The following is a 22770-nucleotide window of genomic DNA, read 5'->3' as shown; positions in this document are numbered from 1 at the left end:
ACACAAAATTGTCCAAACTAACTAGGAAAGCTTATGGAAAGCGCGGAAGAACTGGAGAAAAAAAGAAAAAAAGAAAAAAATCAGTGAGGAAAAAAAAAGGCCAGGGTTACATTGGCGGTGGCCGAACGTAGTGGCGTCGCAAGTCGCAATGGTAGAGCAGGCCGGCGGACAGCGTAAAATGGGCAATTATTGATTGCTCACATCTGGCTGGTTCGGGCAGAGCGCCGTATTATTAGCTCCAGAAGGGAAATAATGACGAATGACCCTTGCGCTGAGGAGGAGTACTACTACTACCACCTGAGTACCTTACATACAAGTGTAGTTTGTAGGAGGAGAAGGTCGACGTCGTCTGGATTCTTCTTTGCCTAAACTCGGCAAAATCAGATACAAAAGAATGGACGGGTGACGAATCAATCCCGTCTCTTGAGTTTGAACAAAAATAACAAGGACCAGTTGAACTGAACCCGATGGGATGGATGCATTGGGGAAAAAAGGGGCCCGTGAGCTCTACCGTGCCCACCGTATTTCGTAGTAGTAGATATCTCTTAATAGCGTGTAGTACGTACTACGTACCGTACAGACGTATAATAGTGCCATACACGGCAATACCATAGTAAAACTGTGCAAGAGCAGAGTACTCGACAACCACGGCAACCAACATCGTCACCATATCCAAATACAACTGGCAAGGAAACGTCTGTAGAACTCACACGAACATGTGCCTGATGCCACTTACCCCCCCTCCCAGTGCAAATCTCAATCCAGGTGCACGGGACCAGGAAAAACCGGGGAGAAGACAGGGGGTCCCAGCAGCCAAATTTTGGCTTCTGACGAATTGAAGGTGTTTGTCTCCCTGTCCAAGATGATCGCTGACAGACGGGAACCACGGTTTTCTGCCTTTTAGCACTCCGTAGTGTGCGAATACTTTTGGTGCTGAACTAGAACAGAAGAAGGAGGGAAATACAGACAGAGATCGGGCCTCAATCGCCCATGCGTCGTCTCTCGCTGTCCGTTCCTACATGTCACGCAGGTCAGCTTGAAACGGAGCCATCAAAACTTTCTGCAGCCTCCTGCCAACGCAAAGCTCTCTCTCTCTCTTTCTCGTCTTCCATTTGTTCTTCTTCTCGGGTCTCTGGGGCAGCAATTACTACCCCTGAATAAAAAACCCGACCCGTGCATTCAATTGGCCAATCCAAAGTGCAGCTCTCTGCCCTCTTTTTCGGCCCGGTGCGGATACCCAAAAAGTCCCTGCTGGTGGGACAGGGGCGGGAACAAGCCGAAGGAAGGGAGGGAAGAACGAGAAGAATGGCACAGGAAACGAAATAAGGATAACACAAGAGCCAGCCCCGTACCTGTGCCATCTGACGGTGCACCTGGAGAAGGTAATGATAAACGAGTGGAAATGAAAAAAAAAAAAAAAAAATTTGACAGGGGGCCAGAAACATCCCTGGAGCCATGACGCAGTTCTCAACTCAAAGACGCGTCTATTCGCCCGTAATACTCCGCATGTGTTGCTACTGGACCGCAGACTGCAGACCATTTCTAGAATTTGAAATCGAATCTCGAGAGGGAGAGAAATCAAAATAATGAAATACGCACGCAGGAACCTGGTGGAAGTTTCAGTGGTTTCGGCCAAGCGTCTGGCGCCCCCAACTACCGAAACTCTGACAGGTACAAGACGAACTGAATAGTCCGAGAAAGGAAAAAAAAAAAAAAAAAAAAAAAAGGGAAAAAAAAAAGAGGTCACAGGAAACTCACCCCCCTATGAAGATGTAAACACCCCCAAAAAAACGGGGGATCGCCGCCCGGAGTATTCTTCCGAGGAAGAACCTCGAAGGATATTAAACCGATCGGTCAACGCCGGGAAACTTCGAGCTGATAGGCTGGACTCTTGACGTTTGAATCGACCTCGGCGCCCGAGCGGGAGAAGGATGGGTGCTGTAGCGCTTTCGCTAGTGTTCGGTAGTGTAGTCTGGCAGACGTGTGAAGGAGGATGACGCCGAGGAAAAGTGACAAACAGGCTAGCCAGAGATTATCGAGGTAGGCGAAAAAAGGGAGTCAGAAACATCGGGAGGGGGGGAGGGGGAAGGGAGGGAGGAGGGAGCCTGGCGTTGCCGGGCGGCCTATATATCGTGTTTCTCAAACCTCTTGACCGTGGCGGCGTCGTGTGTCGGAGGAAGTGAGAGGGGTTCATGTGTGGTGTGTTTTTGTGTCTCTGTCCGATACGGGGAGGCTGCCAGAGTCTCCTCGCCTCCGTGGCCATGAAGGGTTTCGACTTGCCATCATTTTGTCTCTCCGCTGCATCGTCTCGCTGCTCAATGATACGTTGCTGCGCGTCGTCCATTTGCCGCCCGCCGAGCATATGTCCGCGTACGCACACAAAATCCCACCCTGCAGCTGCAGATGTCTCACCAGGATAGAGTCAGCAACCCGTCATAAGGCGTGTGTACAACACTTGTGGCCGTCGTTAAATTGGAACCTGTCTCTGTTTCTCATGAACTCTTCCGCACCGTCTGACTCGATCTTTGGGGGGGCCAATAGGACCTAGTTAAGCTCCATGTCCAGTCTAGAAACACTCTAGAAGTTCGCGGCCGCAGCAATGTCCATGCATTCGAAGGGAACAGTAGCCGGAGTTCGGACCCTCCCCGCCCGAGCCCGTTGAGACGATCCAATCTCCAATCGGTGTTCAAGACAGGTCGCCCCGTCGGCTTGTTTATTAAACGTTTGAGCGTATGGTAATCTTATCATCAGACCGTCCAACGTCATCCGGCGTTTAGCCAGCGGGTGTCACGCGCGTCCATCTCAATATCAACGACGTCGCTCGTGTAAGTGCTGGAAACTAAGCTTGACAATCGTGGCCCGCTGAATGGACGGCGCGCTGCTGGACATACGGCAGTCGTAATCGTGTAGAGGTTTTATATTGCCCTATGTGTCTATCTAATTGTCTGATATTTGTTTCACGGGATCCGTGTCTTTCTGCCAAAAGCAAGCATATCTTTTGGTGTGTTGTTACTTTCCTGCTGTTCTGTATGCTTGGCCATGGTGGAGATTAGGTTGCCTTGACTACCTAGGTACTCTGGTGTCTCTATGATTATACTTCGATATCAATGGCCTTTTTGTTATGAGAGGTGTCAGCCTCTATTGTTTTTCAAATCCAATGTAGACATTTCTGCGAAGTGATTCCACTTCCCTCGTGCACTCTAAGAGTCTTGGCTGAGCCTGGCAATATCCAATGACACCCAACCGTCTAGGCATTTCAAACGATACATCAGTGAAACGAATCAGACATCACAATGCAGGGAACGAACAACAGTGAGGTGGCCGATTTTCTCATTACCTCGCCCTGACGAGGGCTCAAGCCAGCCGGGACCGTCCGCTAGGGACAGCCCGACGAAATCATCAAGATCATCATCTTCGTACTAAGATACAGGAAGACCGCCAGCTGTATCGCAAAGCGGGAAACTAATGCAGACCGCCATCTCCAAGAAAAAAAAAGAGCTTTCCCTCCCGATTCTCTCGGAATCGAGATCCAAAAACGATGACAAAGGAAAGTCCCGAGAAGAAAAAAAAAAAAAAAAGCCATGTGAGTGCGATTCAATCTTGACATGGTTTTTTTTTTTTTTCTGGGGGTTTCTGTTTTTGTTTGGGGAGATGTCCAATTTTTTTATGATTTTCGCGGGCGCGGGCAAAGGAGGTTGCGCCAAGCCTGTGGTCCTTTCGCATTCTTTGTGTTAAAAGAAAATTCCTCCTTGGCCTGCCCTGGAGTCCGAGGCGGCACATCCGTCCTCTAAACGTCCGTAGTTTTCCATCGATGGGATCCAGAAAAAAAATTGACACGCAAAACACAATCTGTATGGTTCCTTGGCCCGTACGTCGTTGTGCCGGGCGGGGGTGTTTCTAAATACCGAAACGCCACTTCAATCCTTTCCGCCAACCGGGGAAAATGAGAAAGTTTGTGAGAGTTGAGTTGCGCCTCCCCCGTTGCCGTGAATCCAAGTAAGCAAAGCAGTTGAAAAGAACAAACTTGGTGTGGGGTTGTCGTTTTTTTTTTTTTTTTTGGAATTCATTTTGTTGGTTTTTTTGAAGGTGTGAAGGAAAAGAAGAAAAAAACGAGTAGCAAGTTCTCTTCTGTTCGTTTCCTCTTTTTACTCTCTGATGAGCCGTTGGGTACCCCTTTTCCACCGCCTACGAGTGAACGCGGAGCGTACTAAGGGGACCCCGTAAGGTAAACGCCAGTGCGAAAGAGAAGAAAAAATCTCGCCAGGCCGCTGTATCTGCGTGGACATCGTCCAGAGATGCGGGAAAGGAAGAAAAGAAGAAGAGCGGGAGGAGAGAGGTTCTTCGTGTATGAGGGGGGTATTAGTCCTCCTCGCTCCGTTAAGTCCACCAGAAAGGTTTCGGCCAACCTCATGGAGAAGTGGAGATTTTTCTTTTCAAGAGAAAAAGATGACTCCCAAATGGTGTTTTTTCCAATCTGGTGTGGGAGAGAGAGAGGAGAAAGTGACGTCCGACAAAACAGCAGAAAAACAAACGAAATCAGACCTCCTTGGGATCGCGTTTTCTTCTTTAGACAACCTCCTTTCCTTGGTGATGCAAATCTGAAGCAAAATGCCAGTGACAAAAAAAAATACACCGTGTAAGACGCCGTGGCAAAGATAACCATGCTCGCTTTTTTAATGGCACACGTGAGAGAAACAACCTCTCTATCCGGCCGACCGACGCAGTCAGTCAGCGCAGAATGGAAGGGTAAGATTCTCTACACCTCTTCAGACGGTCTTGGGGGTTCGTGCGTTGGTGTGGTCGATCACGTCGTCGAGGTGGTTGCACATGGCCACGAACAGGTCGAAGAAGAGCTTGCTACCGCCGCGCTCCATCTCGGTCTGCATAGTACCGCTCCTCTTAAATGTCTTGCGACACCGGATGATCAGGGCAAGGTAGTGAGCGCGCAGGCGCGAGTCTGAATCGGGGGTGTGGGCATAGGCGTACTGGGCGGAGCGCAGAATGGTGCCGACGTCGACACCAGACTGGAGACCCTGCTTACGCAGAGCCAGGCGCTTGAGCTCCTCGAGCCCGTACCGCTCCGCGGCGCAGTAGATGACTGTGTCGCGGAGGATGTGCTGCCCACAGCCCGCAATGTAGATTGTTGCGTCGCTGGGGGTGGTGCCTGTTGTGTTGTTGCTGGTGGTGGTGTGGGCCGAGTTTGGCGTCGGCGGGTACGCACCCGGCACAGCAGCTGCGCGGCCACTTCTGTGGTTGTCTGGGTTGGGGGATGTTTGGGGGGTTCCTCTGACGACGTCCTCGAGTTCCCAAGAGTTGCGGTGCCTGTTGTGAACAAGACGGGGGTAGTAGTCACCCTTGTAAAGGTACTCAAGGACGGCGGAGAAGACTTCGGGGTCTTCGTCTGGGAGGGCTATTCTCTTGCTCTGCGCCTCGAAAAACTGACCTCGGCAGGCGGCCTCGAAAAAGGGCGACTGGAAGAGGACGTCCTCGTGGGCAGCGAACAGCCGGCCCTCGCGGCCGACGGTCAGGGTCACGATGGGGGAGGGCGCCACGGATGACTTTCCACCGCCGGAGGCCTTGGCCGGCATCGGCGCGGCGCCGCGGGGTGCGGCAACGGGCGGGGCCATGGTGGCGTGCTGGTCATCCGGAGCCGACCGTTGCATTTTCGACAGCTTCTGGTTATCCCTGATGGAGTTGGACTTCTTCAGCCTCGACGACTTGTCGACGCGGACGTTGGGGTCTTGCGACCTAAACGTGCGTTTAAACAGAGACATGACGACGGTTTTCTTGATACTGCTGTTGACTGTATGTGTAAGGGTAGTTGAACTGAAGAAGGTGTTGGATGTGTTGTTGTTCTTGTTGTTGTTTTCGTTGTTGATGAGTTTGATAATGAACGAAACTCGAAATGGGGGAACGATAGAGTGAGGGACAAGAAACCAAAAGCGATAAAGGCGCGTTGCTCAAGGGTCCTTATATGTCTCTGCTCTACTGGGGATAGAAGACTTGAAGAGAGCGACGAAATGAGCGAATAGAGGAGAGGGAGGGTTAGGATGAAGGGGGGGTGAGGTCGGGAGGAGTTAGAGGGGGGGAGGGGAGAGAGAGAGAGAGGGAAAGAGAGTGAGGTACAAGTGACACACAAAATGATTGACAGGGGCCCGGGGTGGGAGATGTCTCCTCAGAGGGAGTTCCTGAGAGAACGAACGACCGATTCCAAGGAGATATTCCCAACTTGCAACTTTGCGACCCTTTTTTGGTTGTGGTTGAGGGGGGAGGGGGGAGAACCAGAGGGAAGAGGGGTGGTTACGGAGGGGGAGCCGCCATATTTATAGCGGATGGTGATGTTGGTGATGTTTCCCGCCTTCTCGGGCGTGTTATTGGTTGCCGTCCCCCGCCCCCGGCCTCCGTATTTCTTCTGACTGGTCGGCGCCTAAGAGTCATAGCATAATGGGAAGCGCGGCGTGATAGGACCAAAAGGAAAAAAAAAAAAAAAAAAGATACAAACTGGGTGCACGCGCTGACGCTCTAAACGGGCGGGAAGACGATTGAGCGCCGTACCGTGGGGGGTGAGGGATTGTGAGATGTGAGCCGGGTTCAACCAGTCAAGCCGCTGGAACGAGGTGGGAGGGACAGCCCAGGCAGCATCGCCGCCTAACGCCTAACGGTTGTGACCCAGAAAATGGAACGTTGGAGACGCTGGAATGACTTCACCCGTGGTACAACTCAGAGGGCAGATTAGGTAGTCAGGTCAGGTACCTACTACTACGACCACTCACTGTATCCGTAGGGCACTCCCGCGTCCCTCCCTTCTTTTAGAACCTCCAACGGCCCTGAGACACCATTTTGCCTTCCAACCGGGGGAGCAACCGCTAACGCACCTTAATTCTTGTTAACCTCCTTGGGTATCTGTAGCCTCAAACTACCAAGTATCGGTACATTGCCGACCCTCACGACCCTGATATTGGAGGGCTTCTCGTAGTAAATGCGCTGGCGCCTCGTTCCAATTCGGTACATTTCTGCCAAGAGGGTCGGGAATGGCGGCCTAAACCCATTCTACCAATACCTTCATCATCATCTCATGCGCTGGTCGTCAGTCGCCGCACGTGAGGGAGTCGCAACGCGGGGCTCGTCCCCTTTCCCAAAAGACCTCATTTCCCTCATGGACCCCCGGAGAAGACGCAAGAAGGCGGTCGGGAGGCTCATGTTGCTGGTCATTGGTTGTGGTAGGGCGGTCGCCGGGTACCGATACTTGTTTGTGGCGAGCCCGACCGCAATCCGGGTCTTGATAAGGTACATATCTAGAGTGAATTGGCCAAGCAACCACCGTGACAACTCATCGGCGGCTCAGTTTCAACCCTTCCGGTTGGTGAGTCGTGTGTACTTTCTAGAATGTACCTCCTCTTGCAGGATCTGGACTCTCAATCATCCTCGCCAGTACTGCGACTTCCTCTCTCTCGCTCTCTTGCCCTCTCTGTCACTGTCACTCCCAACCCATTTCCTCCTCTCACGTTTGCTCTTTGTCCTCGGCTTCTTGGGAATTCGGGAACCTTGAACCCTGAGACCGTTTCCTGCAAACACTGCCTGCCTCATCTAACACCTCCATGGATACCCTACCCTCTCAGTCACCTCATCCGGCATCATCGATCGATACCTTACCATGCGGTCTGTCTCGTTTCCACGACTCACGGTTCACAAGCATCATCCTTCTGTGCCGCCATCGCTCCATATTGGCTTCATTGCCGCCGATATGCCAACCTTAACATCACTAGTCATAACCCAAAATAGTGAACCCAACCGTCTATTACTATCCGCTAACTGCATGAACCACCACCTTTCTGACAGTCAGGCATATCGTGGCTTCGCCATTGACTCCTCAACCCCTCGTCCGAACTGTCCCTGCTGCCAACCATGACCGCCATGGCGAGCCCAAACTCCCTCCCCTCTCCCCTCCCTCCACCCCAGCTGACTCCAAGATCCATGATCCTAAGCCAAAGAGAGGGGGAAACCCCCCTCCACCTTCCCCCTCGTCAGACCCTTTACAAAGCAAACCGCATCGTGGACACCCAGGCCCGTCAAAGATTGGCGCATGCAGCTAGTCGGGCAGATTCAGGCACAAAATCACCGCTGCCAATCATGTTGCTCCATCCTGACCCCATTCTGCTTGCTTGCCAATGAGAATCCCTGCTCCCCGCTGGTCTTCACTGTCGGCAAGCCCAGTGACCTGCATCACCGCCTCAACACCGCTCCTTGCGCTGGTATCCATCTTCCCCCTCTCGTGCCGTCCCGTGAACGCCCAAGATAGCTACCTCCTATCGTCACTCATGGGTCATCGTTTCCATCAATCATTCTTCATTCGTCATGTTGTGGCCTCGGCTCGGAAATAGGTATTGCGTGTTGCGTGTTGAAAGTAATGAATCTAGGTTATTTCGGTAACTGTATCTTCACACCCCCCCTCAGCCTCTCTGCCTCCACCGCCTTGTACAACTGCTTCGACTCCAATCTGACCCATGCCTTAATCCCTCCTGCCATCTGAGGCATCAACAAAAGGGGTAACACCTGATAACCACGTATGGCCAAGCCCGACGGAACCGGGCTACCGCCGTGCTCACCGCCCGACGCATCCCCCCCGTTCATCTCCGACAAGACCCGTCTCGACCGAAAGTCCCTCAGTGGCCCGCTGCTTCGGCAGCGGCGGCTACCCGTCTCGTGTGGGCAGCTCGGGCAATGTTCTCCCTCATGCCAATGAGACCATACATGAGTGCATACACTGGGCAATAAGTCAGCACCCTCTTTACCAGATGTCACAAGGTACCAAGGAACCCACTGATGGGGGCAAGGGTGACAAATCCAATCGAAAATGCTACCACGGCCTCACGCGATCCGACTTGCTTCTCGTCGAGCCAGTAGAAGGCATCGGCACCGGTCTCGATCTTGCCGATAGCTGCCCAACCGAGGTAGAGACCTGCGAAGAAGATGACGCCCAAAGTATGTGCACCAACAGCCTGTAGGTGTTAGTCGTGTCAGCACACGCTCGCCTGCCCAAGGCCTGAAACCACTCACAAGGGGACGTTTGATGCTGTTCAGCCAGAATATCTCGACAAGGGAGATGATTGTAGAAATGAGGAAGAGATTCAGAATGACGAAAGCCTTAAACCAGCCCTCGCCAAAGATCTCCGTAACTAATCACAGGCTCTGTTAGGCTCTGCTAGTCTTCGCTGGGCTGGGTGACTCACATGGCTCATCAGGGTGGTGCTTGTGGGCGTCCTCCAAACGAGTCATTTCAAATCCCAAAGTGCTCCCATACATGGCTGACACGGATGAGCCTCCGGATGGCTGAGGTTGGGGTGGCTCGCCATTGGACTTCTCATCGTGCGGCAGTGTCACAAACCAGTAGATGACGGTATTCATGAAGGTAAAGACAGTAGTAACTGTGTAGAACAAGGTGAAGTAGAATTGTTTGCGTAGGCTGGCCATGTCGAAGGGAAGAGAAGACAATCTCAGAACCCAATACTCCCAACCGCTGCGGCTGTCATCGATGTGTGGGTGGTAGAGGTGGGTGTACGTCCAACCCTGGAGGCAAGCATTCATGGTCAGCAGACGGCACCCAAGGACGTCAACAGCAGTGGGACGTACCAAGACTACCAGATGATAAGCCAATAGATGGAAGAAGGAGACGACGGAAAAGTCAAAGATGATACGCCAATTTGAGTAAGGTGACTCTTGTCGAAGCTTGAAGTCGAGAATCATGGCGCCGACTGCGACCAGGTAGGCAACGATACCTCCTCGAATCCAGCAGAGCACGTTCTGGGGGAGACATCGCCACGGTGAATGACATGCTCTGAGGAATGCCGGCTAAAGACAAGTGTCAGCCAAGGCCAGAAAGCAACTAGAGACGGCGCAGCAAAGGGACGAACGTGATCTTGGACCTGCCCATACGCAGCCGGCGTTGGCAGTCCATCGTCCTGATGCGTGACCTGACCGTGGAGCAATGGAGTTCTTGCGGATGCGTTCATTGTTCGAAGCTATTGAGAGCGATGGAGGGCAGCAGGAAATGCGTGGAAGTGTCAGTACTGGAAGAAGTAGAAGATTGGTCGCCGGATCAAGAAAGCTCGGAAAGGATGGACAGCTAGTATTGTTGATGAAGAACAAGCAACAAATATCAAGGCAAAGCTTGGAGGGAGTTGTTGATTGAGAAAACGATACGACGGCGATGGAAGGGAGAGAATCATGTCCCGTCAGCAAAGGCAGCTGGTGCTTTGACACCTACCTGGACCGTACTTGCAGTCATATCAGCAGCTTCTACAATAAATGCAAGCAGGTTGGCTATCTATGAGGCAAGTGATGCGTTACAAGCAAGCGCATCTCCGCACTTGCCCGCGATGATAGTCATATGAAAGAAGTCTTTCGCCTACGGAAGGGAGCGACTGTTGGAACTGGAGGCGTAACCAGACGGGAAGGACTTGAGCAGAGTTGTCCCAGTATGCTAGGCACGATAGGGCTTCGTCGACATCATTGCCACCTTCCGCCTAAGATGTCTACCTTCCGGTGATGTTGATTCAATTCACGATCGGAATTGTCAGTGAGCCGGTCAAAGCTGTTAAGATGTTCCTGCAACAAAGAGAGGATGATTGCTACATGGCTCGAGCTCTCTGGCTTTGATGACTTATTATTCTTATATGAAATCTACTCCTGGAAAATCTCTAACTTTCTCTGATATGAGGCTTCATGTCTTGATAATTGATGGTGATCGCCAGAATGTGTCAATATTGGGCATAATTCAATCCCTAATCTCAAAAGCCATATTTGATACCGCGCTTTCTTTGGTATAATTTTTTTTTCGCGATTTCTGTCTTTGAGATATCCATACCTGAAATTAGCTAGAGACGGCTGGAATGAAGGCGAATAGTGTACGCAACTCTTAGCCTGCTCTTTAATTGCCCTTCCAGATTGCCGACCATGTCAAGTGTTGGGGATGGCACGGAAGGGTCATCAACTAACAGGAAATAAGAGGTGGTCTGTGCCTGGACCTCAACTCTAGAAGCTCTGCGAGTGTGGGCACGATAAGATAAGAAAAATGAATACGTACCTCCAGTGACACGTTCCACATTCATCTTCAGGTGCAAGCGCGTGGCCTGTGCTCTCTCGCTCGTGGTCTTGCTCGTCTCGAGGTGCATCGCTGGCCAGAACTTCAACTCTAAATCTCCGAAACCGTGTTCAACATCACGAACCTCCCAGCTCCTGCCAGCACCACTCAACAGAACCATGCTGTCCAGCCTCGGGAACCCGCGCCAGGCGGCGTCGCAGCTGCTCAACTTTGCACTGATTCTTTCCACAGCTTTTATGGTTCATACCTCTACCCCCGTGCTTCCTCTTCAGCAGCTTCTCGCTAACTCTTGCGCCTGTAGATGTGGAAAGGTCTCTCCGTTGTCAGCGATTCCCCCTCACCTATCGTCGTAGTTCTTTCCGGCTCAATGGAGCCTGCGTTTCAGCGTGGTGATGTATGGAACCCAAGGGTCCCTTTGGAGCTAGACGAGGCTAATCGGATGTAGTTGCTTTTCCTCTGGAATCGTAACCTGCTCCAGGAGACGGACATTGGTGAAGTCGTGGTTTACGAGGTCAAGGGCAAGAACATTCCGGTCAGTGGACATGGTTCAGGGTCAGAATCTTGTGCGACATGCTAACCTGCCTCTAGATTGTTCACAGAATTATTCAGAAGTTCGGTGCTGGGTACGTGTCTCGCGAGGCCTTAATTCCGCTGTCGAAGGCATTGCTAATTCATTTGCGCACAACAGACCGGAAGCGAAGCTCCTTACGAAAGGAGACAACAACGCCGGCGCCGATCAGGAGCTCTACGCCAAGGGACAGGACTTCCTCGTGCGAAAGGACATTATCGGCTCCGTCGTTGCTTACATTCCCTTTGTTGGATACGTTACCATCCTCCTCTCGGAGCACCCATGGCTGAAGACGGTGATGCTGGGAATCATGGGATTGGTCGTGGTGCTGCAGAGAGAGTAACTCAGCAGGTTATCGAGAAGTTCAAAAAAAGAAAAAAAAATGGAGCTGATACCTTCCGTCTTCCATGCCGTCTTCAGGTTTGACCACCAGCTACCAACAAGAATTCTTTCCAGATTTTGAGGAGTAAGTAGACTTGTCAAACCATGAGTGATTGGTGGCTGCTGGCTGCAGAACTGCAGTACAAGAGATGCGGAGGCGCACCCCGAAGGTTGATAGTCAGTATGCCTTGCGGATCACCTGTACCGACTATCATTATGCAAGCAACTAGGCCGGGCGTCACGAGGCAGACAGGTAAACGCCCATGTTTCGGGTGTTGAGTGTGGCTTGCTGGAAGTCTCAACTAGCCCAACTATTAAAAAATGGCCGCGATGTTTATTGTTCAAATATATACCACTGATCTCATCGAAAAAAGCTGTTTCATTCCAGATCTGACAGCAATGGAAAAAGTACTACGGTCGTCTTTATTACTTGTAGGTATCCAGCCTGATCATCTTCGTGAGCCTTGTTCCCTAGTGTAAGAAACTGGCCCTGGAAAATCTCGCGGTGCAGATGAGTGTCTCTGGGCAAGTCAGCCGCAAACAGGGTCTATGTACAGCGGCTCGTATGAGCAACATCGTCGCCCAATCGAAAGTCCCTGATCGACGCCACCAGTAGGGATCCCTGCTTCTCCGACGCCATATGATGGTCGTGAAGCAGATTCCATGCCTCAATATCTATGTAAGGGACAGAGCGGTTAACACGCGAGGCCATAGCGACACTGGCATGCGACCAAATGAGACTAATATCCCCCTGAGGGCTTTATATCTACTCACGTCTCTCGCTCCATTTCAGATGAGTTAGTAGCGTCCACTTTTCTCCTCGTCAGCGGTTCGGGAATCGTTATTCTAACCTAGATTTGGCCTTGCTCCGCCACCATTGGCTTCCAACGGTTTGTCGTGTCCTGAGCTTATTCTCTCGCCCACCCACCATGTCTGCCGACCCTTACGCCTACCAACAGCAGCCTGGTGCTGAGGCATACCAGCCATACGAACACCAGGGGGCCCAACAGGGGACTTACTATAGCAAACCATGGCATATCACCAAGATTGTTATGAGATGCCTTAATATCACATTTAGTGTGGTCCTTATTGCACTGGTCGCCTACCTCGCAACCCTAACAGCATACGGTGCGCTCGTTTTATTTTTCGGTGGCCTTATTGTAAGTCAACAACTCCACCTTCCAATATAGTATTGGAGTTAACCATGTGAATTACAGGCTTGTTGCGGGGCTGCCCTTGCTGTTATCTGGGATATTGCAGAGTTCATCACGATTTGTGCGAGAGGTGGCCGTAAGGGAATACACCCAGGAGCCCACGTCGCCCTGCATCTTCTCTTCTGGCTCTGCTTCGCCGCCACGACCGCAATCCAGTGCATCCACCTCTTCGTCAGGGATGAATTCGACACATACCGCTTTACGAGGACGCAGAGGTCATTCTTTAGGGATACGATCATCCCTTTGCAGAATGCCGTTGCCGCCTTCACCATCTTGTTGCTGTAAGTCTATAGCCGGTTCCCCATAAACCTCGTTGAGTTAAGCCAACGTGTGAGTGCAGAATCAGCCACTTTGTTCTCTTCGTTCGGGCCTGTGTCGAGACCGCCCGGCGCAACAAGCGACCAGCCGTGATCATGGTTCCCGTTACCGCACCCACCCCCACGCCGAACCAGATGGCCAACGGATCGTACCCATCTTACCCGAACCAGCCTCAACCGGCGTACTATCCTTACCAGCAGGAAAAGGGGCACATTGCGGATGACACTCTTTCGGAGTTGCAATCCCCCACCCCACAGGATGGAGCGTCCTACAGCCACACCGGCCAAGCACGTTAGGTGGATAGGCCCCGTATGACACCACGAATTTCAATGAAAACTGGATGATACCCTATGAAAACTAGAAAGCCTAGTTTATTGAGTGTTAGTGAACCTGTAATGGCAAGGGGCTGGAATGTCTGATTAACACCGTACAACATCCCCACTTCCTTCATCACCCATCATGTTTGGTCGGTCCTAAGTCTATCCCTGCCACAGTTCTTACTCGAGCCTGCATCTTCCCGGAGCTTCAATATAGTGCAGAGGGACAATGATCAATTATTCGTAGCCATATACTTGAAAAAAAATTGAAAGTTACGAGTTGATGTCGATTGCTACCAGATCTCATTACCCCCCGGTTTTTTCTTTTCTTTTTCTTCCTTTTTGATTTCCCTCTAGTTGGACCACTTCACCTCAAAGTCCTTGAACTCAACAGAGAGGCTCTCCTCGGTGTCTTTTGAAGGTCGAGCAACCAGAGCGCCGATGGTGAGGTTCCAGTCCTTGCCCGAAGAGTCGTCGTCGCCGTAGACCCAGCAGATCTCGCGCAGGGGCTCCTTGGTGCCGTCCTGCTTGACGTAGTAGACCCAGAAGCCGAGACCAAGACCGTCGCGGCCCTTCTCAACTGTGACGGTGATGCTCTTGGAGTCCTCGAATGCGGCCAGGGGCGTGATGCTCCAGTCGGCCCAGCGGTCGCAGGCGACGGTGCTGATCTGGCGGGTTCCGTTGTAGAACTCCAGTCCAGTCTTGATCCATCTCCTCTCGCGGGTGCCGGAGATGGAGTCAAAAGTAAAGATGAGTCCGGCCTGGTCGTACTGCTGCTCCCAGTTTGCCGAGAAGGTGATCTTGGCTGACTCGAACTCGCTCAGGGGCTTGGTTGGCAGTGCATGAATGGGTGCTGATAAAGATTAGAAGGGAGCGATAAAATCTTAGATGTATCATGGGATTTACCGTTGTAGACATTGGTCGTTGGGGGCTTCTTCCAGACATCAGTGCCCGGCCCAGAGGTGAGGACAAAGCTATCGTTGGACATGGTGAATATGACTATTGAGGGCCGTATTGTGTAGGTGTGTGAGTGAGTGAGTGAGTGGGGTGTACTGAGGGCTTGCTGATGATTTGGTTTGTGTCAGAGATTCAAAGAACCAAAAACAGGTATGAGGCTGCAGGAACAGAGGGTTTATATAGGTCAAGATCAAGGATAACGATGTGGTCTCTGTATGATGAGGAGTCGGGATGGTGTGAGTATCGAGTTGACCCGGGTTGCCCCGCACCGGGGATGCACCACGATGCCCGCCCGATGTCTTAGCTGCCAACCAAACGGGCCATCCAAAGTCCCTTCCACATGGATTTTTTTCAACGGTTCCCTGGGCCGAGACTCCGCATAAGGTATCTGGGCAAACCTGATTACACGAAGTACATGTCGAAGATTCCACGTGTACCTTGGTGCATTAGTTTCAATTACGCTATTAAACTCCTGATCATCGCAGGAGTGACCCAGTTTAGAGCTGAATATCTGGCATCATGGCTCAGGCAGATGAACGCAAGATGCTACGTGTAAGAAAGGATGTCATGAGAGGACAATGTGGCCTTTCTGTTTATGCCAGTGATGCTTATGTATGCGCGTCCCTTAATGACGAAACGAAACGAAGCCAAGTCCTATGTTCAACGCGCAATTGTTCGCTAAGATCCGACGCCGCAGGGAAGACGTCCAAGGTAACTCGGATAGGTTCCACAATGCGGGGCGAAGCACGGCGGTGCGGTGCAAATGTGACTCGGCCCAGGACGATTGACTAGCAGGACGGCTGATGTTCGGAAAACCCAGCACGGAGACTCCGCCGGCATCGAGGTGTTTAGAACTACATTGGTTTAGTCGCTGGCTTATTCGTCCATACTCTCTTCTAGACAGACTAAAAGAGGAGAGACTTGCCGAAAAATGTACTGGCGCTAGCTATCACTGCTGCTGACAAGTTCGTCACGGAATACATTTTCCACAGTAGAAGGTTTGAATCATAGCCACGTTTTGAACATTTAACCTCTGCATCGACAAGCATCTTCTTTTGATCTGCACTATCAGCTATTTTAGGCCACATCATGTCCACGTCGCTTTAACTAGATGAGGAAGCATTAATTTGGTGAGATTCTAAGATTGGCTGTTGAAAATAAGCCAACACCAGGTACTGCAATGTAGTACAAAAATTTACTGGGCGGTATCCGTAAAGGTGGTGGAAATGCGTAGATACATACGTAGGGAGGCCTGCTTAGGTAAGAAAGATAAAAAAAACGCATTTTACACTCTTTTGACACCTTTAGCCGATGGAGACTCGAACGGTGGGCCATAGAAAGCGCTGAAGATAGTGGAGGTTGCCCCTTTCGGACGTCCTCGGACATTGACTCAGCGCTCTGCCCCCCACTGAGGCCCGGCTTTTGTGGCTGTCTGATTGCCTTTTCCCCATAACCAAAGGCACACCTCCCCCCGCTCGACCATTTCGTCGCCAACCCCACTAATTTTTTCATTCCTCGCTTCATTTCCTCCACCACCAGTATCCCTTTGCAGCGAGCCATCATTGTCTGCAATACGCACACTTACACATCCTTGGTCACTATTCATTCGCCAAATACTTTCGTCACGCGTGCGTGGATTTCTACACATTGAAGCGCGGCCTCAACCCTCCCCATTCCTCCGTGCGAGGCAGGCCACGCCTGCCTGGAGGCAGAAAGAGAAGAAGAAGAGACGAGGACAGGACGACCATCGACGACAAACGGCGCCTCAAAAACCGAGTTTTCTGGTCGGCTCAATTTCCCGTTACCTTGTACATTATCTTTTACAGTTCGTTACTCGTGACGAACCGTCCAACAAGCAGTTTTCTCGCCCTCAAGACCCTACAAAGTCGACAAAATGTCGTCCTTTCTTACCCCTACCAAGAAATCACAGAAACCTCCTACCAAGGGCAAGCCTTTCCAACCACCGAACCGTATTCGAGCCATTCGAGAGCAAGCCGAACGCCAGCAGGCCAGCGCCGTTGCCGCCGCTGCCAATGCCGCCGCCCAAGCACAACTGAACCGCCCTCGAGCGCCCGCCATTGCCCTTTCCAACCGCCCACAGTGCCCCAATAAAGCATGTGTGAAGCCAAATGTTGTCGACGGTGTGTGCCAAACCTGTGGTCGAGTCGCCGACGACAGCAATATCGTGGCGGAGGTCCAGTTCGGCGAGACTTCTTCTGGTGCTGCCATGGTCCAGGGTAGTTACATCGCCGCCGACCAAGCTGGTGTCCGTACTATGGGCCCTGCCTTTCGCCGAGTCGGGGGTTCCGATGATCGAGAAAAGTCCATTCGCGAAGCCCGTTCTTTGATGCAGGGTTACGCCCAACAGTTGAACCTTGGAGAAAGCACCGTCAACACTGCCGTTCAAGTCTTCAAGCTTGCTTCGCAAGCCAATTTCGTCCAAGGCCGCACGCTCGTTATGGTTGCCGCCGTCTGCCTGTATACTGCCTGCCGAACTGAGCGTCCCTGCAAGATTATGCTCATTGATCTGGCTGATCTCACCCAGATCAACGTCTTCAAGCTTGGTCGCGCTTTCAAAGCACTGAATAAGGTCGTCTACGTCTTTGGAAATGGCGAGGCCCCTGTCTTCCCTGAGGACATCATTTACAGATTTGCTTCCAAGCTCGAGTTCAAGCACATGACCAACCGCGTTGCCGAGGATGCTGTCCGCTTGGTAGCTCGGATGAAGCAGGATTGGATTGTCATGGGTCGTCGACCCTCTGGTATCTGTGGTGCCTGTCTTTTGATGGCCGCAAGAATGCACAACTTCCGACGGACCGTCAGGGAAGTTGTGTACATCGTCAAGGTCACGAACCACACCATCCAAGAGCGTCTGCAAGAATTCAATGTCACAGAAGCCAGTAAGATGACGGTTGAGGACTTTTTGGCTCATGACTTTGGCTCTGCTTCGCACGACCCGCCTTCCTTTTACAAGAACACCGAGGCTTGGCAGAAGAAGCAGGAGGAGCTGGGCAAGAAGCGCAAGCGTAAGGCCCTCGACGATGGCGGCAACGCGCGAACTACACCAGCTCCATTGCCCCCGCCACCCGATCTGGCGTCAGCCCCCGCGATTGAGTACCGTCGAGACAAGGACGGCTACATTATTCCCCCACTTCCTTCTAAAATCCAACAAGACGAACCCGCTCTGCGGGACACCAACAGCACCCAGCATCTGGAGACTCTCGCCGAAGAGTTTGGTGACGCAGAGGCCCAGGCTGAGGAGTCATCGCAGTTGGAATCAACAGGCAAAAAGGGCCGACAAGCTAAGCCTCAACTGCCTATTAACGAGGAGTGGGAAGAAGACGAGGCAGAGATGGAAGAAGAGATCTCGGAGATTATGAACGACCCCGAGACGTACGAACACGCCAAGGCTTTCAGTAATGCCGAGCAGCGAGCGCGCATCCATTCCATCTGGGCGCTCCAGCAGCAGCCTGATAAATCTGTGTCTATGGCGCCTGAGGTTGGCGAAGACGAGTTCGCTGACGACCCCGAGGTTCTGAACTGCGTCTTGTCGCCCAACGAGGTCAAGATAAAGGAGCTCTTGTGGGTGAATGAGAACAAGGATTGGCTGCGCCAATCTCAAGAGCGACTGTTCCGCAAGAAGCTCGATGCGCAGAAGCCAAAGGTCACGCGAAAGCGTAAGAAGAGACCACGTATCGGCGAGGGCCAGACCTCTCCCGCCAGCACGCCGGGAGAAGCAGCCGTCAACGTAATGAAGGAGCGCGGCTTCTCGAAGCGCATCAACTACGACGCCATCCGGCAGATGTTCGATGTGGCCGACCGCGGAGATCCTGGATCCCGGCCCGAGAGCGAAGCTGCCAGTCGTCCGGCAAGCAAGGCGCCTAGCGTTCTCGAGGACCCCATTGCTGATGACGAGAGCGACCATATGGGAGGCAGTGGAGACGAGGTGGATGAGCATCAGGACGACGAGTTCGGCGGCGGTGATGACTACGACGATATGGGAGACGAGTCACACATGTACGACGACGACGATGATCAGGGGATGGGCGAAGACGATGATGACGACGACTTTGGATTGGGTGATGACGACGAGTAGTAACTTGATCCTCGTCCAAGAGTTAACAGTATCTCGTAGCCGATGCAACTGATGGGCGGAAGAAGAACAAAAAGGCCTGTTTACATTAGATACCCAGAACTCACAGCACGTGTGGCTTTGGCCGACCACTCCATAACGTTGCTGTGACTGCTTGTATGTTAGGGATAGAAGACGCTAGATCGCGGACACAACAGAATCCACGGTTCATTCTTTTTCATCAAATTAAAAGTTTCTAGTCATGTGCATGCATGTGTTGATACAAAGTGGTTCCCAACCCAACCACATAAAGACAAAAATGAAAGGCTTTATCCTGCAAAGGGAAAAAAAAAACACCTAAACCCCATCAATCAAACAGAAATAAAACGACACCCATGGGTATATGCCGACGAAACATACGCTGTCCACCCCCCAGCGCGACCAAACATCCAGAGGGACAGAGACAAAACACACAAAGTGAAGCATCAGACGTCGTCATCGGCAACGCTCTCCCACCTCTTGCCCAGTTTCCTCATCTTCTTGGGGCTTCCCGTGCTCCCGGCGCTGACGGTGCTCTCGTTGCTAACGCGGAGACGTTCCATCTTGCGCCCGAGGTTGTTGAGACCGCCGCTGCTGCTCGAGGTAGTGTCCGCCTTGCGGCCTCCAAAGTCCTCGCGCTCCTGGAGCGGCTTCCGCTTGGTCGGGCTCCGGCACGCGAGCTCGCGTTTGAGTATCTCGTTTTCCCGGCGCAGCCTCTCGTTCTCCTGCTCGAGGTTCTCGACCAGCAGGTTCTCCTTGTCCTCGCCGCAGTCGTCGTCCTCCGCAACCGCTACGCCGAGCCCCTTTTCGAAGAGCTCCATCTTGCGATCCCAGTGCTCTTCGCCCTTTTCCTGCTCAGCCGCGAGGTTTGCCTTCCAACGGGCCAGCTCGAGCTCGAAACGGGCGTCGAACTCCGCCATGCAATCCTCGCGTACCGTCTGCTCGAGTTCCAGGAGTCGGTCCTCCATACTGAGGAGATGCGCCTCGGCGGTTACCCTCGCCTCGCGTTCGTTGTCCAGTTCGATGTGGAGATGCGTAATCTCCTCTTGCATGCGAGCGATCTCGAGCGCCGCGTGTTCCATCAGAACTCTGTCTCCGCCGTCAGAGGCTGGCGAGAAGTTTCGATGTCCCGAAGAACCGTTTCCAAAGTAGCCTCTTCGATGAGGGGGCGGCAAGTCTGGTGACGAGAGGGGGGGTGGCATGTGCGATGCTGAAGGATTATCGGCAAGCAGTGTTGAGGTGATGCTGGGGATGCGAGGAACCGTAACCTCCCTTGCCAACGCGCTGTACCTGAGGATCTGAGAGGTTGCATTGAGATCTCCGTGCGCGTCTGCCGTTACAATCATGACGCCTCGCTGTGGGTTGCGACGGACTGCAACGCCCGAGGAAGAGGTGGAGAAGGAGTTGGAGAAAAGGAGTTCTGTCATCTTACACTGACGGAACGGCATGACGCTTGGCTGGAAAGCGGGTGTCAGTTTTGCTATCAAGTTTGCAGTTCGTGTCCTGCCGACGTACCTTGTTGTTGGTTCCCAAGCTGCTTTGGGCTTGAAGACATTGGCCGAGGTACATGAGACTCTCGTTGATCTTACCGGCCTCTGCCAGGGTAGCACCTTGGGTCTTGGCGTCTCGCGCCCGCTCACTTCCAGCCAGATCGACGATGGTGAGGGTATTGCCGACCCAGGAACGATTGCGACCGACTCTCGACCGCTTTTTCACTTCCACGCAGAAGAAGCCGTGGCTTCTGGACGACACACTGTTGCTGCCCGTGCCGGCTACCTGGCGCTCATGCAATCCTGCTTCCAAAACCATTACGGCCTCCGCCATGGTAGTGCAGGCAATCTTTTTCAAACCAGCAACTACCTTCCTATCGGCGGACAGTTCTGTTGACTTGAACAGCAACGGCCGGCGACGGTACTCCTTTGTGGCGTTGGACTTGATCGGCGGGGTCAGGAGGTCGTAGATCTTGTCGTTGTACACTTCATACATGGACAAAACGACGGCATAATCGGCGTCGGGGTCAGAAGAGACGTCGACGGAGCTAATATCGGGTGCTTGTGGGAGGTTCGACGGCCTCTGGAGGACTCTTCGGGGTGTGGGAGGGTAGTGTTCGCCCTTTAGTAAAGTTTTAGCATTGCTCTTTGTATGTGAAGCTGTAGTCATGGTCATGAAATGTCTCTGCGCATCCGTCTGATGAACAGGTGTCTTTGTAGACATTGGCAGCGGGGATTCACGTAGGCGCTGGCGCCGTGGGCGGCTTGGAGTGGAAGGCACTAGCCGTACACCACCCAAGACCCCCAACGAAGATTGCTGTGGCTGTTCGCGCTGTTGCGAGATGCTTGCAGAAAGAAAGTCGAAGGAAATAGATGGGGTTCCTACAATCATTGGCGTCCCTGCTCTTGATCCCCCGCCTCGTGACGAGCCAAAGTCGGAAAAGACGGTCTCGAGAAAGCACGGGGCGGACATGATGGTTGCGTCGGAGGCGTCGGCGGCCTGTAGGGATCCTTCAAGGCTGGGAGAGTCGTACATGTTAGGTCCGATGGATCGAAAAACAACGTCGAGTGCTAGTTGTGTCATGCCTCGCTGTGTCTTCGAGCCGAGGATGGTGTGAGACTGATTTTAAGTGTCAGGAAGCTGATACAGTAGGAAGAGAGCGCAAGAGAGAGAGAGAGAAGGAGCAGCCTACCTTCCCGGAGCCCGTGACACCGAGAGTTGCAATCAAAGCATCGGTGCCGTGACCGCCATGAGGCGCCAAAACGCCCTCGACGAGGGACGCGACTCCCGTAGAATGGAAGACGTCGAGCTGAGCTGCATCTTCCTCAAAGACCTTGGTGAAGGCAAATTTCTCCGTCGAGCGCTTACGATCATTGGGGGGATTGAGAGTAATGTGTGTTGGGTGGGAACCATCAGTGGGTTCTTCGACGCTTAGAAACCTGTCTGACGAGGCAGCACCAGCCGGGGGAGGCCTCAATCGAAGGTACACCTGGAACAAGTTCGCCGACGATTTTTGTGATGATGTGGAGGAATCCATCGTATATGGTTTGTGATGAGCACCCTCTTGTCCCTCTATGTGTGTCGAGTAAGATTGGTCCTTAGCGAGACACGGTCGGCGTGTTCGTGGTGCAATGGTTCGTCGTGTCGAGATTGATGGAGGTGACATAGAGACGCGAAATGTCGACGAGGTTGTCAAAGGTACAGAATCCTTGTTTACGATGGTGACCGGGCAACGGGCGATAAGATAAGCGAAAAGTCGAGATGCCATCCGATAAGAGATAAGCAGATGGGCTTGAATGCAGAGAGAGGGACGTGCACGTTCCCCTGGTTCCCGCATCTGTTTTTTTTTTTCCCTTCCCTTCTTCCCAACCCCGCCACGTTTTGCACGGTGCTCCCCGCTGAGACACAGCTCCGAGTGGGGCTTGTGCCCAGTTGGTGTGGTGTGCCGGGTCCGACCGAGGGGGAGGGGGAAACCTCTCTGAGGGGGGGCCTGGACAAACCATTTGGCCTCGATTCAACTTCATCTGCCCCTCTGCTGAACACGGCGCAAATCAGAGTCCGTTCATAAAAGAACACATTCCTTAAAACACTGTCTGTACCGGTAAAGGGTACATTTAGCTCACGGCCCGAATGGTCATGCCAATCCCGAGCCTTTGGCGTTGTAGTTCTGTAGCCAATGGTAGCATAATCTGGATTTTCTCTCTCTCAGCAGTCGAGTCAGATCATTACGGCGTAGAGTCACCGTGGCAGAATTAGCATTAGACACCAAACAGATCCTTTACTCTTTGGTGATGCTCACTGGACGAGTTGTC

At 52.5% G+C, this 22770-nt stretch overlaps 7 protein-coding genes across 7 annotated transcripts; 3 read left to right on the top strand and 4 right to left on the bottom strand.

Moving 5' to 3' along the window:
• Positions 1-4766: 4766 nt before the first annotated feature.
• CTRU02_208031 (uncharacterized protein) lies at positions 4767-5774 on the bottom strand (the record flags this gene model as incomplete). The annotated part of the gene is made up of 1 exon (XM_036729208.1): positions 4767-5774. One exon carries the CDS (start codon positions 5772-5774, stop codon positions 4767-4769), a length of 1008 nt encoding a protein of 335 aa, XP_036579040.1.
• A 2889-nt stretch (positions 5775-8663) lies between these two features.
• On the bottom strand, positions 8664-10010 carry CTRU02_208030 (uncharacterized protein; the record flags this gene model as incomplete). The annotated part of the gene is made up of 6 exons (XM_036729209.1): positions 8664-8764; positions 8822-8999; positions 9058-9176; positions 9231-9567; positions 9631-9849; positions 9912-10010. The coding sequence occupies 6 exons, from the start codon at positions 10008-10010 to the stop codon at positions 8664-8666; spliced, it is 1053 nt and encodes a 350-aa protein (XP_036579041.1).
• A 1249-nt stretch (positions 10011-11259) lies between these two features.
• CTRU02_208029 (microsomal signal peptidase 18 kda subunit) lies at positions 11260-12012 on the top strand (the record flags this gene model as incomplete). The annotated part of the gene is made up of 5 exons (XM_036729210.1): positions 11260-11340; positions 11403-11495; positions 11547-11633; positions 11690-11724; positions 11790-12012. The coding sequence occupies 5 exons, from the start codon at positions 11260-11262 to the stop codon at positions 12010-12012; spliced, it is 519 nt and encodes a 172-aa protein (XP_036579042.1).
• A 967-nt stretch (positions 12013-12979) lies between these two features.
• Positions 12980-13878, top strand: CTRU02_208028 (uncharacterized protein; the record flags this gene model as incomplete). The annotated part of the gene is made up of 3 exons (XM_036729211.1): positions 12980-13210; positions 13268-13545; positions 13605-13878. 3 exons carry the CDS (start codon positions 12980-12982, stop codon positions 13876-13878), a joined length of 783 nt encoding a protein of 260 aa, XP_036579043.1.
• Positions 13879-14252: 374 nt separating this feature from the next.
• Positions 14253-14887, bottom strand: CTRU02_208027 (uncharacterized protein; the record flags this gene model as incomplete). Its single annotated transcript, XM_036729212.1, has 2 exons — positions 14253-14752; positions 14806-14887. The coding sequence occupies 2 exons, from the start codon at positions 14885-14887 to the stop codon at positions 14253-14255; spliced, it is 582 nt and encodes a 193-aa protein (XP_036579044.1).
• A 1863-nt stretch (positions 14888-16750) lies between these two features.
• CTRU02_208026 (transcription factor tfiiib complex subunit brf1) lies at positions 16751-18952 on the top strand (the record flags this gene model as incomplete). The annotated part of the gene is made up of 1 exon (XM_036729214.1): positions 16751-18952. The coding sequence occupies one exon, from the start codon at positions 16751-16753 to the stop codon at positions 18950-18952; it is 2202 nt and encodes a 733-aa protein (XP_036579045.1).
• A 461-nt stretch (positions 18953-19413) lies between these two features.
• Positions 19414-21995, bottom strand: CTRU02_208025 (kinesin family protein; the record flags this gene model as incomplete). Its single annotated transcript, XM_036729213.2, has 3 exons — positions 19414-20424; positions 20483-21577; positions 21651-21995. The coding sequence occupies 3 exons, from the start codon at positions 21993-21995 to the stop codon at positions 19414-19416; spliced, it is 2451 nt and encodes an 816-aa protein (XP_036579046.2).
• Positions 21996-22770: the final 775 nt, after the last annotated feature.

Source organism: Colletotrichum truncatum (genome assembly GCF_014235925.2).
Source record: "Colletotrichum truncatum strain CMES1059 chromosome Unknown Contig_0005, whole genome shotgun sequence".
Classification (NCBI taxonomy): domain Eukaryota; kingdom Fungi; phylum Ascomycota; class Sordariomycetes; order Glomerellales; family Glomerellaceae; genus Colletotrichum; species Colletotrichum truncatum.
The sequence above is the reverse complement of the archived record's forward strand: the minus strand, read 5'-3'. Positions and strand labels throughout refer to the sequence as shown.